The 17,005-nt window shown below is 36.5% G+C and overlaps 1 protein-coding gene across 4 annotated transcripts in view; it reads right to left on the bottom strand.

The window, feature by feature from the left end:
• Positions 1 to 17,005, bottom strand: part of LOC117570830 (putative uncharacterized protein DDB_G0286901) — a 44,262-nt gene that overhangs the window by 18,394 nt on the left and 8,863 nt on the right. The window contains exon 1 of one of the 4 annotated variants that reach the window (XM_034252816.2): positions 12,598 to 13,697. The exons of 2 other annotated variants lie outside the window; for them this stretch is intronic. In XM_034252816.2, the coding sequence (XP_034108707.1) occupies positions 12,598 to 12,724 (127 nt within the window). In that variant the 5' untranslated portion in view covers positions 12,725 to 13,697. Of the gene's footprint in view, positions 1 to 1,755; positions 1,945 to 12,597; positions 13,698 to 17,005 lie in introns of those variants that run through there. One more of the 4 variants, XM_034252899.2, reaches the window with a different exon arrangement.

The following is a 17,005-nucleotide window of genomic DNA, read 5'->3' on the forward strand; positions in this document are numbered from 1 at the left end:
AATCGAGTGTTTAATGACAGTTTTGTACGCTCAATTGCGATTAGGAAATAATTGTAATAATTTAAGCGATTTGCCTCTGCCTCTGCTTCTGGCTTCTGGCTTCTGACAACAAAAGCGGGCGGGCGTTTAGAACCGGAAATTTAAATGCCACTTTAATGTATTGTATAATTGTGGCCAGGCCATAAAAATAAATCCACTGAAAATTAAGCCATTCGCATTCAATTACGTGCCCCAGAGACAGACGGACGGACAGACAGACAGACAGACGGACGGATAGATAAATAGGCAGATTTGACGATGACGCTTTTTGGGCAAATGAAATTAGATTTTCATGTAAGACACATACAGGAAGAGTTTCTCTCTAAGCATTACGTGCAGCGTCTCGACTTGGAAATAGTTGGGTGTGTTTCGGATGGAAGGGGGGGTGGAGGAGAAGGGGGAATGTGTAGCAATGCTGACGTGCTTAACCGGGCCAAAGCAGCTGCTAATCAACAATTTTGTTGAAGGAAGAAGCTCACGCAACTTACGCTGCGATGACGCTAGTCAGCCAATTATTTATTTAATGCTCGACTGGTTGCCCTGTCTCAATCCTCAATCCACAATCCGCAATCCCCAGCCACAAGCACAGCCCCAGTTCCACTCCTCAATTCCCAAATGGCAAATATTCTATATGTATATAGAATTCGTATTCTGATTTCACGTACAATTTTCTGATTACACTTAAACAAAACTCACAGAGAGTTGGCCAGAGGCGGGAGAGGGGAGAGGGGGAAGCAAATGGGCGGTGGGAAGTGGGTAGTGGGAAGACGCGTCAATCAAGCGCGCTTGAACAGCGCTCGCAATCGCATTGATGTTCTAGCGAATCGATAAACAAATCACTTCCGATGACGACATTGAGCACATGGCGTATGCGCAATGCGCGATAGCGCTCATACGCCACCGCCACCGCTGCCCCCTCCCGCTCTCCTTCAAACTGTATCAGCTTCACGTAAGGGATCAGAGAGCGCGGAAGTTGTGCTAGGTTGGTTGGCCCAGTGCATTCATGCGTGGGAATTTGCGCGCTTATCAAGCCGTCCAAAAGCACTTCTGATAACTCGGAAAGTCCACAAAAAAACACAAAAAAAACTAAACGACAAGAGTCGTTTTTATTGAAAAATGTATTTAGTCAGCAGGTCCAATAATAATAAGTGAATTACACTCGACATTGAAAAGAGCATTTGCATTTATGTGTACTTGGTGGGTAAAAGTGTGGCTTATTTAATTGGCCAGCTTATCAGCAGTTAATATCAAAGCAAAGTTGATTGCCGAGATCAATAAAGATGATTCAACACGCGTATAATTTTCTGTACATTTTTTTTCCCCTCGTTTGTTTTTTGGGTAATTACAGCAATAATCAAAGAACTGTGGCGTCCCCATCGATTCGAATCAAGTGCCTGAGCATATTGTATTAATGAGGCAAAAATATTGATAAATTATGCCAAGCGTGGGCGCTTTTAGTTCTATCAGTGTATGTGTGTGTGTCCAAGTTGTTGGCAAATATTTTGCATATCATTCACAATTGTTATTAATTGGAAACATTATGAGACGCTGTGTTTACACACTCAACTGAACAGCAACAACAACAACGTGAAGAATTCTTTGCACAACTCAAGAAGACAACGAGCACAAAAAAAAAGTAAAAGTGCTTCTTCACAAGGCACAAATAACAACACGACTAACAAATACCCTGCTAATGAAGAGATTTATGCTACATACCAATGTGATTATTGTGCTTAGTCTTGAAGAGCTTTGAGATCCAGATGATGATCGCGAAAGATATGCCCATTTTTGTCATATATTTGTATATGATGGTTATGTAGTAAATGTTTATATATCTATATATATATAGATTCAAAAAGTATCGAAGTTTTTTTTGATTTTGCTTTTTTGATTGTTTTACAAAATTTGTGTGCGATTTTAGTTTTTCTAAATGTATCTAACGTTTGTGTCGTGGTGTACTTTCCATTTTTTGTTTTTCTTTTTGTTCGTTTTGAATTTGAATCTAGCCAAAAAGGCAAAAACTAATAGTAGGCCACGACGACGACGACGACGATCGAGAGACCGCGTGCTGCCTGTCACAAGTCACAACGTTGTTGACATTTCATTTTGTGACATTCAACGCAAAAGATTAACACAACTTAAATATAGTATTAAGCGCGTACGCAGTGTGTGCTTAGTTGTCAACACAAATTGAAGAAGCGCATAATTGAAACCAAAGCAAATCGAATGCGAGCATAAACAACAAACGATTGAAACTTGCGCAGGAATTTCTTTCTCGAAACATAATCGGCGTCAAATTAAAGTCAATTTGCAGTCGATCATGTTGAAACTTGGCACACAAGTTGTTTCATATTTTATGTAAATGTTCTGAAAATTTCCTGATGATTGAGCGATTCTTAAGAGCTAATGTAGAGTGAAGCAGAAGAGTGATACCAAACAATCAAACCGTTATGCTAGGATGCCAAAACTTTTGCCATTAACTGTACACTTTTGGGTTGGCTATCAGAGCGTTAAACTAAAGTCTGGCAATATCTGGAAATGAGCCCATCAGCAGTTGATTGAACGCAAAACGTAACAGTCTCTGTCGTAAGAGCATCATTATTATCGTTGTTATTATTATTATAATTATTATTATGGCTAACAGGTTCATAACTTGAGATGGGTGTTTTTTTTACATTTAACTTATCTAACGAGTTCATCTGTGTTATTCAATTATGGCAAGTGCTTTGAATCTAATTAACTTTGCTCTCTCTCTGTCTGTTTCGTTCGGTGTACGGAAGAAAAAAATCAAAGTTTTGCCTAGAATTAGAAGTTTGCTCCATTTCCAGTTCGTTGGCTGCACTCACATAGAACAAATGCAATTAACGTGGCCGATGAGCATCTCAAAGTAACGTTAGCTCTCGGACTGGGTTTCCCCCAGTTAACATTGATTCTGCATAGATCTCTCGACCCATATAGCAATCGATGTGTCTTATATCTATATACATATGTGTATCTCAATTGCTCGACGCCTACGGCAATTTTGTACAAGATTATTGCTCAGGTGGCAAAACAGAGTCCCACAAATACTACGTAAGAAATGTTGTTTTGATTTGTGCTCATGACAAAATGATTTCATGCTTTGCTTTTGTGTGATTTTTGTTTCTGCTTCTTGCACAGTGTTTATCGTTTCATTTTCTTTTTCTTAATTTTTTTTTGTATTTTGCATTTTGGGTGCCAAAAATTCATATTCATTCATACAAAATGTACACGCAACATTCTTTATAGATCTAGCTAATGCCAGATCATCGATACTATACAAAATACTTAATTATTATGATTATAATAATAATAATAATAATGTAGCACAATAAGTATTATAATACATACGTAAATAATGCCATTAAATGCTATTCCTGTTGCTTCCTATTGCTGACGTGTGTATTTATTTTGTTGCTGTCATTCGTTTATAGCTAAATACCCCGTACTTTCCCCCATTGAACTCGGCCATGCTCAACTTGAGAGTGCTAAAAAAAGTGATGAACGAATGCTAAGCACTTTAATGGCAAACACTTGAAATCTTTCTGAAATTCTGGCCATAGTCTTTTGTTAATATTTCAATTAAATTTCGGAAATATTCGGAATATTTCATAGGGTAAGTTCGATGATAGCAAACACATTGAATTGGTTTTTTTTTTTTTGGCTTTGCGGTGTGGTAGCATGAATGTACTATATGGTATATGGTATGGTATACTAAGCATATACATTCATACATATAGTTTGGATTTATGTAGATATTTTCAGCGACATGGGGGCATATTATTTTGAGCACATAATACAAACCGCAGCCCCCAATGATTTATTTGTGCACAAAAACGGATGGCAAAGGCAAAGGCAGGCAAATAGGCGAAATGGGCAAAAGTAATCAAAGTAATACAAATGAGTGAACAATTTATAAAAATAAAAATAAATAACAAAACAACAAAGACAGTTTCAGAGAGACGAGACACGAGACGAGGGAATTGTGACAGTAAACAAAAGCATTGAATATAAGATTTTGTTTTTGTACTATGTGCAACAGCTATATCTTCTATCTGTTAAATACGCAGCTATGGTGGGATCTAGTTGAATGCCTAGAACAAGGGCAAGTTGGCTAGAAAAATTGATGGCAAATTTTGATGCATGCCGGCAGCTGTGTGAAAAATAAAACCAAACAAAAACAACAACGAAAACAGACAAAGAAAGAATGAGAGAGAGAGAGAGAGAGAGCAAGAGAGGGAGAGAGGGAAATAAACGTTGTGCTTTGGCTTTGGCTCTATTTGCATGCGTACTTATTTATTAAATTTTAAATAGAAAGTAACCTCAATTGCACTTGTGAAAAACATAAGTAAATAAGTAGCATGAAAAAAATATATAAACATATAAAAGTAAAGAAAGAAAGAAAGAGAGCCAGCAGACAACAGACAGCAAGAAGAGGAAGAAGAAGCAGAAGAAAAGGCAGCGAGGCGAGACGAAGTAAACATGACCATACCCCGTTACCCAAAAGAGTAGAAAGAAACAGCAACAACAACAACAACGACAACATGGTCTAAAAAAACCAAACTGAAAAGAGCTGCTGATGGCAATTGTGAATGCGTTTTTTTTTTTTTCGTCGAGTGAAAGGCCAAGTGGCAAGAGGAAGAAATTACATGACGACAAAAAACACACACACAATGATGACGATATGGGAAAGTACAGCACTAATAATGTTAATGTTGGGCCTCAATCAAGGTAATATATGGCTTTCATTTGTATTCAGTTTGCAGTTTGCAGTTGAGGAAGTGATGCAGCAAGCAGAATGATCAACACATAACGATAATGAAGTACATGAGGTGTCAAAACTGACGAGAGCCAAAGAAAATAATGATGCGACTGCTATCCGATATATATAGTAGTAAAGTGATCTGCAAAGTTAGGAGAAAGAAGAGCTTACAATGTTCTATGACATTATATTATGATATGATAAGATCTTAAAGTGTGTAAAAAATAAAAAAAATACTGAATTTTTCAACTGACTTTACAAAAATATATATTATTATATAGTGAGCGAAATTTATCTTGAATATCAGCATGGTTCAACTGTCGATGTAGAAGAGAGTAACCTACAGTGTTCTATGACATTATATTATGATATGATAAGTAGATCTTAAAGTGTGGAAAAAGATTATAAAGAAAATACTGTATTTTTCAACTGATTTTACAAAAAACTAATATATTTTTTTTATTATTATTATATAGTGAGCGAAATTTAACTTTAATCTTAACTTGCAACAACTGTCGATGTAGAAGAGAGCAACCTACAGTGTTCGATGACATTATATTATGATATGATAAGCAGATTTTAAAGTGTGTAAAAAGATTATAAAGAAAATACTGTATTTTTCACTTGGTTCACTGATTTTACAATATGTAGAAAGATTTAAGCAATATTAAGTGATTTACTTAGTTTCATAATCATGAGATTTTCCAAATATACATATATACCATATTATTATATATTAATCAAAATTTTACTTGGAATTTAGCTTCTAACTTTGTGTTGTGAGCAAGAAAGTTCTCGCTAAACACGCTTGTCATGCTTCCTGTGCTGTAATATATATGTATGTATATATATAATACTATATATATATATATATATATATATAGACGTATATACTATATAGTGGGGCCTGTCACACGGCGCTATGAGTGTGCGAATCAACAAGTTGGCGCAGAAAAACCGCAAAAACCAAAAATGAGGCAAAAACAATGCAATAAAGCAAAGAGAACAACAACAAACACACACACCTATATATACATACATACATATGTATGTATAATAATAATAATGTAGTATTGTGTTGACGACAATAAAAACTGCATAGAACCCGAGAGAAACATAAATGAAAATTCAAAAGTTTTTGCAAATTTGCTGTTTACGGACTGTCAGTGCAATTACATGCACGTATTTCAATTCCACTGAATGAAATGTCATCAGAAAATGGGACAAACAACACAAACAACAACAACAGCAAAGATCACAAAACAAAACAAATCTAATTTTAGAACTACTTAGAACAGAGATTCTACCGCTACACCCCCAACAAAACGATTTCGTTGCTAGTATTTACTACGTCAAAATAGCAAAAAATTAGAAATAAAAAAAAAACGAGAAAAAAGAAAAACAAATGTTAGACAGAGAATAACATTGAAGCTATTAACAGGCAGCTGTTAACCCAAATTGACAGAACTGAAACACTTCGATAAATATAGAATATGTGCGAATATATAGTGTGTCAAATTGGAACAATCATTGCCACTGAAGTTGAAGTCACAATTATAGATTATCATCTATCCCCCCGATATTTAAAACGAGTATTCTAATAGTTTCTAGTTTTATTTTCCCTAGAAATGTTTTGCGCTTCATGCATACATATATTTAGCTTAGTTAATTTATTGGGATAAAATTTATATCAGGTTAATTCCTCGGCTGAATGTTGTGACTAAAAATTCAAGGGAATAAATAAAAGAAAATCAGGCGAATTCCAAGCAAGCAAAGATTAACACACAAATTTCACGATTTATGCTCTCCACAAGTCTACACAACTACAACTACAACTACAGCTATGTGCATACATATACATAAATGTATATGTGCACTTGTGTGTAATGTGAAATGTTGAAATGCCAAAGTCGGCAACATGTTGCTGAGGAACATGTTGCGCGCGAGAGTAAAAGTGCCTTCAATTAGCCTCAATTTTGTTTATGGTTTTCACACTGGCAAAATGTGACTCGGCACTAACAGCAAAAATAAATACAAATACAAATGTTTAGCACTCTCAACTCAAGTGTATGTGTGTGTGTCTGTGAGTGTTGCAATTATGTGCGCGTGAAAACGTGTTAACAAACTGCAAAACACACAACACACACAATTTAGAGTTATTACTTTGAGCCAAAAGCAGACAGCAGACAGCAACAGCCGGCCGGCAGACAATTGAATAGTTAGTTATAGTTAGCTTGGCTAACTCTTTTGTTGCTTCTGCTGACCCTTGTCTAAACATCTAAGTATTACCTAACACAACGAAGAGACGAGATGCGGAGACACTCTCGTCAGAGTTTCGAGTTTCGTTTTGCATTTCGCATTTCGCATTCAAATGAAAGTGCCAAGCAACAGCAACAACAACAGCAACAAGTGCGTGTCTTTAGGTCGCCCCCCAAAGAAAGTGTTGGCAACATGAGACAAGCAATCACTGAGTCAGTCAGTCAGTCAAGTCACAAAGGCCATCAGCGAAATGTGAGAAAGCTGCTAATACACAAAAAATACTCTCTTCCTGTCTCTCTCTATTTATATCCGGTACCCATAGGGTAGAAGGGTATGATAACTTTGTGCCGGCAGGAAATGTATGTAACAGGTAGAAGGAGGCATCTCCGACCCTATAAAGTATATATATTCTTGATCAGCGTCAACAGCCGAGACGATCTAGCCATGTCCGTCTGTCCGTCTGTCCGTATGAAACACTGGATCTCAAAGACTATAAGAGATAGAGCTATAATTTTTTTGTCGACAGCATTTGTTATGTTTGCACGCAGATCAAGTTTGTTTCAAATTTTTGCCACGCCCACTTCCGCCCCCGCTAATCAATAAATTCGAATAACAAGCGTAATTGTGAAGCTAGAATTGCGAATTTTGGTATATACAATAATTACGATAGTAGTTATGATTCCTGAAAATTTGGTTGCGATCAGATAAAAATTGTCGAAGTTATTAAAGAAATACTTTTGTATGGGCAAAATCGCCTTTTTACTAGGGGTCTTAGTGGCCTTAGATGACAATCTGGTATATTGTTCCGTCTATGGTATATTTTGAATGCGGTAATATATCGATATACCAAATATACGATTTGGTATATTTTTAATATATTTGATATATTTTTAATAATGATACCCCAATATATATTTAGTATTTTTGCAGTATATTCGGTATATTTTGAGAAAAATACCGCAAAATATATATCTTTTATTCAAAATAGGTAGCGGGTATCTCACAGTCGAGTACACTCGACTGTAGCTTTCTTACTTGTTTTTTAATGTAATTACTTTGACGAATCTTGGAAATTTTCGAATATCTATTTAATCCTCAACTTTCGCAAAACAAATGATGAATCTTTATCGCTTGCTTTTTATTAATTGTTATAGCAACTAAAATAATGTGCGCCCATTAAAACAAATCAGCAAACAACAGCAACAACAAAATAGGAAGGCTCTCAATTAGATGATCTACTATAACTATATGTCGAAAAGAAAGGCAAAAAATATATCTCGACAGTTGCGATCGCCAACAGCAGGTCATTCATCAAAATCTATAGCTATGATTTATGTCTATATAAACAATATTTGATTATGAATAATATATATAGTATACATAGATATATCTCAGTGTGCTGTGTGTTTTATTTTTAAGCATGTTGCTGGCGTTTTTTTTTTCTGTTTTATTTGACTTTTGTTGTTGAATTGCGGCACGTTCAATCAAGCAAAGCAACAACAACAACAACAACAGCAACAACAGCAACGAGGCAAAGTGAAAACGAAGCCAAGTTAAATAAGAAGTTCAAAATAAAAAAAAACAACAACGAAAACGAAAACTTTCGCTTTGGCTTTGGACTTGGCCATCAGCAGCATTTGGCCAAAAAAAAAAGCGCAGAAGAAAACCGACAAAAGCGAAACAGATGATGTAGAGCTATACACAATATGCATGTATGTAAAAGACAAGAAATAAAACCAAATAAGCTAGAAATGGAAATTGAAATGAATGACGAACGAAACGAAGCAAGTCTCTTCTTCTTCTCTTCTTCTTCTTCTGGGTCTCTTGGTCTTTGCCATGACAATGGTCTATACGACGACCTTTCTTATGTCACGTATTCAGCCATGTTTATATTTTGTTTTTTTTTTACTCTTCGTTGTTGTTAGTTTTCTCAGCGAATTTCGGAATTTCTTTGACTTTTCACTTTTGTCCAGAGTTTGCATTTTTTTTTTCAGTTCATTTAATGCTAATTTATTATCTTAATCGCATGGTCGATTATGTCACGACCTGCCCCCCAAGAAAATAAAGTGTGCCCTAGACAACACTTCTACACTCTTCAACAGGCTTGTATACTAATTGGAAATGCGTTAAGGCCACGTTAAGGCAGCTGCGTGATTTAAAGATTATATGGCAACAACAACAAGAAAAATATTACTTGGTTTATTCTTAAACACGTGGCTACCCTGTAAGTGAAACACTTAATATATGGGGTAGTTACAGTCAGTTATAAAGTTGGCAATATTAAAAGCTTTGCAAACACCCAACAGCATCCGATCTTTGCGAGGTATATGACAGTATAAATTGTGTTCTAATATCAACAAGAAATGCGACTAAATGCCAGCAAATTAGCATAAGAGTTCAAATAAATTAAATAAATAAACGCGCAATATGAATGAACATAAACAAGAGCAACAACGAGAGCGCGTTGTGATGAAGATGAAGAAGACAAACATGTTTTTTTTTTTTTCATCTCCATCCTATATTTTTTCTTTTTGGCTCATATCAATAATCAAAATCATATGATGATGAGAGTGCTGCCTGACTGTGAGTGAGGCTCGCACAAATTTTGTAATAAAACTAAATGCCAAAAATAACATTGGACACAAATTGTGACGACTCGCGTTGAATAGAAGATCGACGAGGATTCCACATCTGATAGATCAAACAACAATAAAGACAACAACAACAAAAGTAGCATTATCGCATCGCATCGCATTGATTTGAAAGTCGCAAGCAAGCGAGCACTTGGCATTATTATTGCCCCTCCCCCTCCCCCACCACACCACACCTTGGTTGCATGGTGCGTATGATTGATGTGATGTGGCGGCGGGGCGTATACTTGACGCAATTAAACGATTCGTTGATCGCGTTGTCATCGCACATTCGACTTTTGTTTAATTACGTCCACACAACACATTCACACCAACTATTTAAAAACTATTTAGATTAAAAACAACAAAATCTATTTAAACAAATCAGCTCATATACGTTATATATACTGTAGTATAGTAAGTATATATTGACTTGGAATTGAGTTCACACTAATATTGCGCATTTAGCGCACGGCACAAACACTGAACAAATAATTAGTTGAACAAATAATAATAATAATAAATAAAACAAGCCGGCAGTAATTAGGGATAAATACAGCACTTGATGGGTGTCAGACATGCAACAAAGTTGCACAATGCGGACAACAACAACAACAACAAGTTACAATTGAAACGAAGTCTTGCAGTTTATTAAACAATGATAACTTCAAATGCTTGAAGCCAATTAACAAGCTTCAGTTTCAGCTTATCGCAAAAAACAACTTCAACTTCATAATAAACTTGGTTGAAGTTCAACTCTTTTATTTTTAAACATTAATTTATTTAAATATTATTAGTTATCTTTTTTTTATTTGCGCATTCGCTTTTGTCCGCTTTCACTGCATAATTTTGAAGTAAATATTAATAATATGCAATGGCCTTCGGGGGAGAAGAAGAAGAAGAGTTTTAAGAGTTCATTGTTTGTGAAATCATTTTGAAGGAGCTTAAGTGTCAGCTAATTTTTGGCACTCACTGTTTGTTGTGCCAAAAGCGAATGCAACGCGTTTATTTCTTTTCTATTTTATTTGTATTTATTTATTGAAATTCATTTACTGCCCGTTCCCCCCTCTACCCTCTACAGCTTCAGGCTGTTGGTGGTGGCACACATAAAAATAAATAAATGAACTCAATTTCGAAAAGCCAAATAACAACAACAAAAACAAGAGCAAGGCAAAGACAAAAGTCAACAGCGAAAATAGTTGGCAAAAAGCAAAAGCAAATACAACTAAAAAAATAATAAAAATTAAATAAAATTGAAATGCTAACTTGGCCTGAGAGTGCGCAACTCTTATTTAAACACACACACACACACACACACACACATATAACACATACAATGTATGGCTGTACTCTTTTAATTATAGATCAAAGATAAGCGAACCTCGTCATCAGACCTTTCTCAACCAAAAAGAAAGTAAGTCAGCCTCAGGTCTCCGTCTACGTTTTCAGTTGTGCTAATTTCAGTTTGCTGCTTTTTTTCGGCGACATTTTTCGCGTATTGAAAGTTTTAGCTAGATGATCGTCGTCGTCGTTGCCTGCTTCGATGGATTATATAAAGATCCAGTTAGGTATTACACTCAAAAACAGCAACAAGAAACTTGTTTATTGCTCAACCACGAGGTTGACCATCATCTCTTAGTCTGAAGTCTGAAGACTGAAGTCTGCGTCGCCATTTATCAAGTGCCTCGCAGATACTCTTCCCATGTAACAAATATATATACACTTATAGTATATATCACACCTTGTTCTGCTTAATTAATAATTTCCGATATTTGCTCAATTTGCTCGACGACTTCGAGTACAAGTAAATATATTCTATAAATATATATTCATTTATAATTGTTTGCTTGTTATCATTCGAGATACTGCAACACACAGAGCACAGAAAATGTGTGGGATAGGTCGGGGAATATAAATTCTATTCGAGTTCTCGCTCCGTCTCCCATTAAACAAACTATATGCATACATCTTCTACTGATTAGTCTCGATTTGTAATTACTTCATTTATTTATAGCATTTTTTTCAAATTCCCCCTTCTCAAGTGTTTTTTTCTCTTGCTTTTAGCCAACTCTAGTTTGCTCTATAAATACGGTTTCGAGTACGACTCTTGGGACTCTCAGAACGGAAGCGCACGTCACCATTTCAAAGTGCGGGAAAGACCCAAGCGTACGGTTTTATTTTGATCTTATTTGCAATACGCGCGAATACGTTATAGCACAGCAGCTGTTATAACTTTGGGGCCTGTCAGTCTGCCCCTAAAATGGTATACTGGTTGGTATTTCTCCTATTTACTATTTATTTACTTTCCTACATTATCCTACGCGTGGTTATTTAGGCTACCCAAATGGGAACGAGACTCGAGACTCGAGAGACATCTGGCGAATGTGGAGCGCAGACTAACAACGTTAAGCAGAGCAGAGCGGGATAAATGTAGTTGCTTTTTCTTTTGCAACTCTCAAATGGAGAATGCGTAAGATGAAAAAGGTTTTGAAAATGATTTTCGTAATAGCAAATTTTACCAAGTTTTATTTATCATACCAAAAACAAACAACTTGTTGTTTAGGATTCATTAGTTTACCTACAAAGTAGGTATTATATAGTGTCTCATTATTCGGAACTACTTAAGATGGATGTAAATTACTTGCAACATACATATATACAAGTATTTATCTGTTCAGTTGAATTCCAAACGTCTCATCGACAGAATTAATTCTGGATGCGTCACAAGTATAAGATGAATTTAACAACAAGAACAAATTTGCAAATTGAGTCATATATTTTTAAGCAGAAGTTACGCATACTCAAGAGCGAGAGAGAGACACGTATTACCGTTAGTTATTGCAATTGATCGATAACGTATACTATCGATTGAAATTGAAGTGCACTTACTTTTGCCTTTGGCAAGTCCGCTGGCCACTTGCAGGAATCCGTAGACGGCGATAATAACGCAGGGAAGCGCTATAACGCCAAAGGACACGTAATCCATGTGCTCAAAATATTGCGTGATTTGCTCCATTTTGTGATTGTTATTCTTGTTGTCACTGCACAACACTTAGCACATAAAATAAAATAAAATAAAATACGTCGATTTCTGCACTCTTCAAATTTTGTTGTCGTATATTTTTTTTTTTTTAGCTTATTAACTTTCTAAATATTTTGTTGCTGTTGCGCAGGCGCGCAGTTTGCTTTTATTTTGTTTTTTGTTTTTTTTTCTTTAATTTTTATTTTATTTATTTAAATTAATTTTTCCGTCTTGTCGCTGTTCTTTCCCCCCAAAAATTGTTTTCTTTTTGCCTTTTTTTTTGTGCAAATTTCGTTATTCACGTTTCGTAAGAGTTTCGCTATTGCTGCAACTACAGTTATTTTCTTTGCGTTCCTTTTTCAATTTCCTTTTCGACTTTGTCGTTCTGATTCTGATTCTGCTTCTGCGCTCGACTCTCATTCAATTACTTGTGTCGCGTCGCTCTGCATGTCGTAATTGTTGTCTGTGGCACACTGTGCTGTTGCTTATGCTGCTGCTGCGTATCCTTCAGCTTGTTGTTGTCAACGTGCCTGTTGTTGTGCTGCGTTAAATTTGATGTCGTTCTCGCTGATATCGTTATTGCTGTCAGCCGTTGTTGTTGTACCGCCATGTTTTGATTTGCATGGACCCCCAAATATGACTGAGGCAACCGTCCCCACATACACACGCACACACACGCAAATTGTTTTCCAACTGCACGCGTTGCTTTCGCCGCTGAACGAAAAAATTTGCAATATTTATTGTTTGTTGTTGCAACCGAAACCGAATATATCGTGTATGATAATATATAGTCGCGACGGGGACGCGTTCAGAATTATTATTTATTTTATTTGCAACGAGCAAAAGAAACAAACAACGCGAAAAAAATGCACACAAAAACACAGGCCGGAGAATTAGGGAATCACGAATTACGCTCGCTCGCATCGACCGTTACACACGTCCGTCTCGTTCGGCTTTGTTTTTGCATCTGCTTCTTCTGTTTCTCATGTTAACTCACTCAACATGCCCATGTTATTGACTTTGTTGCATCTGTTATGTGCGCTGTTAAGACGCGCATGTTAAATTCAAAATAGACGCACACACACAATGGCTGAGCAAAAAAAAAACGGCCGATGATGCCTGTTAACACAAGCACATGTTAATGTTATACTCAATTTGGCACTGCTAAGTCATGAAATGAGTGTAACATTATGTTAAAGACCCACGCGCTCTTTGAATCTCGTTCTCGCGCGCTCTCTCTCTTTTGGTGTCTCTCATCTAGTCTAACAAAGGCGCGAGCGCATGAATCAAAGCGGCAAAATGTGACAACAAGAGAAGCGCGAAATGCATGCCGCTAACAGTAGGCGGTCAAATAAACAGTCTTACATACAAACAGACATATTTATAATGATAGATGGAATGTAATAAATGGATTAATGTAATGCCCTCTGTTTTATCTAATCAGGCATTAAAATGTCACCCTTCTTCTTCTTCAACGGTTTGTTTACCCAACTCGATTTTGTATGGCACAAAGTGATGTAATGTACGCCATATGGCGTATGGCATGGCTAAAATGTACCACTGTGCAGCAACGCGATGATTCAGCTTTTTGCATTTGATTGCCGCTCACGCGCTCGCTTCGCTCTTTCCCTCTCTCGCTCTTTGGAAAATAGCACGCGGTGGTGATCGGCAACAACAACAAAATGTCAAATAGCACGTGAGTCGAGGCGGCTTCCAAAAATTTTGCAAATCTTTTTGTTGAACAACATCCAAAAATTTTGCAAATATCCGCAAATCATCAATGATCTGCTGATGTTGATGGGGATGAAAAATCAAGCCGTCATTATCATGCATGCAATGCAATTACAGTGCAACAATGCAGCACGAAAACTTGATGAATCCTTGTGCTCAATTGACAGCGCTGCAAGTGTCCACTTTGGGCTTTGTTTCAATTAGTATAGTGCTGCAGATGGTGTAAACTGCACAAAATGTAGAGCACTGCCAAACTTGAGTTGCTAATCGAAAACAATCACACACAATTTACGCTGCAGTTGGTCCCACTGTGCGCGAGCGTGCAAAAACAGAAAAACCAAAAAAAAAAGTTCTCTTTTTGCCAAAGGGGTTAGGCAACTTCAAAGCGTTCTGATCAAACAAAAGGAGAGAAGACATAAAGTGCAAAAAAAAGTAGAGTGCCTGCTTAGGGTGCAATCTCGGCAGAAGGACAGCAGCGCAGCAAGAGGAGGAAGCGTCGCGTCGTCCAGCAACAACAACGACGCCAAATAGACACGTACACCACATGCGATGCGCCATTGTTGTAGCTGCTCCACAAGGGTACGTGCTGTACGGACTGCACACACACACATACAAGTAAAAGCTCAAGTACCCACACACACACACACACACACACACACACACACACACAGAGAGAGACAGACTCAGACAGAAGAGACACCTCAGCATTTACATCAGACGTTTTGGGGTTCGCTTTGGCCTTAGAAACCGAAACTTTGACTACCGTTGTTCCTCTTGTTGTTGCTGTTTGTCGGTTTCTCCTTTTTCCCCCTCTTCTTCCAGTCATGGCAATTAGAATAGCATGCATACATGCATAAATATACATACATACAAGTCCCGACGTCTATATGTATGGCCCCCTCCCTCCCACTCCGACAACTTTAGCCACGTCAGCTCTAAAGTTGCCGCCGTAAAAACACACAAAAAAAAAGAGTGAAAAAAGAGGCAACGAGAAAAAAAAGAATTACTTTGGCTTGCCGTTTGAGGGTGGAAATTGCGTCTTGTTTTACGATTCTATATAGAATTAAATGTCTGTGGTGAAATCAATTTAAATGATTGCAAAACTTTGGCATTGCCGTCGATTGATTTGCTTTGTGTTTCAGCTTTTGGATCAAATTGATTTGGCGAACTAAGCAAAATCGATTTACATTTTAGCCACATATAGTATTTAATTCAAATACTTCTGTGCAGTTAAATTACCTAATACTATATTAAGTATGTGCAGGGAAAACAATTGCAATCTTTAATTGTTAATCTTTAAGCTGGGAAATTCACAAGTTTATATTAAACGATTAGGATAATAAAAAGAATTACAATAATAGAGGAAGAATTTCCCTAATGTAGTAATTATAAACTTTATTTTGATTATGGTATTTCATTACGAAATGGTAAAACGAAATAATAGAAAATAATATTTTAAAAGCACCTAAAACTACAATTGTTAATCTGGTTTTCGCATATTTTATAAGCTGGGAATTTTTAAGTTTTTTTTTTAAAGAATTTTTTTCAGATATCAAACTAATTATTTGAAGATTGTTATTTGTTAATCTTGTTTTTTTTTCATATTTCTTAAGTTGGGAATTTTCAAGTTCTTTTCTAAAGAATTTTTTCAGATATCAAACTACATAATTATTTTAAGAGCGGGATTTTCCTTATGGTAGGATAATATAAGATTTTATTACCCGAGAAAGTTCCTAAATTCTTTTTATTTATGAAAAGAGATGAACTTATATTTCAGAAATAAATTGCAAACAGTTTAACTGAGATTGTAGTCAAGTCAATTAAGTAGGATGCATATTTTCACCTTATAAAAAAAGAATAACTTATATTTCAGAGATAAATCGGAAACAGTTTAAGTGAGATTGCAGTCAACTCAATTAAATAGGAAACACTTTTTTTACCTTATAAAAAAGAATAACTTATATTCCTGAGATAAATCGGAAACAGTTTAACTGAGATTGCAGTCAACTCAATTAAATAGATGGCACCTCTAAAGATCATTTAAAGAAAACCGCTCCCTAACTACGCGCACAGCTGAAACTGAAGCTGAAGTGAGTCGAAACTGGTATTCATCAAGATGTGAGCATCATCTTAAGAGCAGGTGTGTCATTCGCACCTGAATGTACTTGGTGTGCAACCCAAAAAAAAAAGAAATAATAAAATGAAAATGAACTGAAATTGAGACTGGGCATCGTCATATTATCGAGCAACAACCCCGCGTTCATAGTCCGTTGTCCGTAGTCCGTTGTTCGCAAGGCAGATGTTCATTCGCACATGTCCTTGCACAATACACGATCTGCTCTTGCACACACACACATACCATGTATTGCTATCTCTATCTGTGTGCGCTCGCAGTGTGCGATCTTTTGTCTCTCGTTTGCATTGTGTAAACAGTTTCATCATGCGGCGAGCAGATGGCGAAAGGCTAAAGAAACATGTGTCGCCAGTTTTGTATCTGAATCTGTCCCGCCTCCTCCTCATCGTCTCTCTCTCGCTCTCTCTCTC

This window comes from Drosophila albomicans, chromosome X (assembly GCF_009650485.2).
Source record: "Drosophila albomicans strain 15112-1751.03 chromosome X, ASM965048v2, whole genome shotgun sequence".
Taxonomy (NCBI): domain Eukaryota; kingdom Metazoa; phylum Arthropoda; class Insecta; order Diptera; family Drosophilidae; genus Drosophila; species Drosophila albomicans.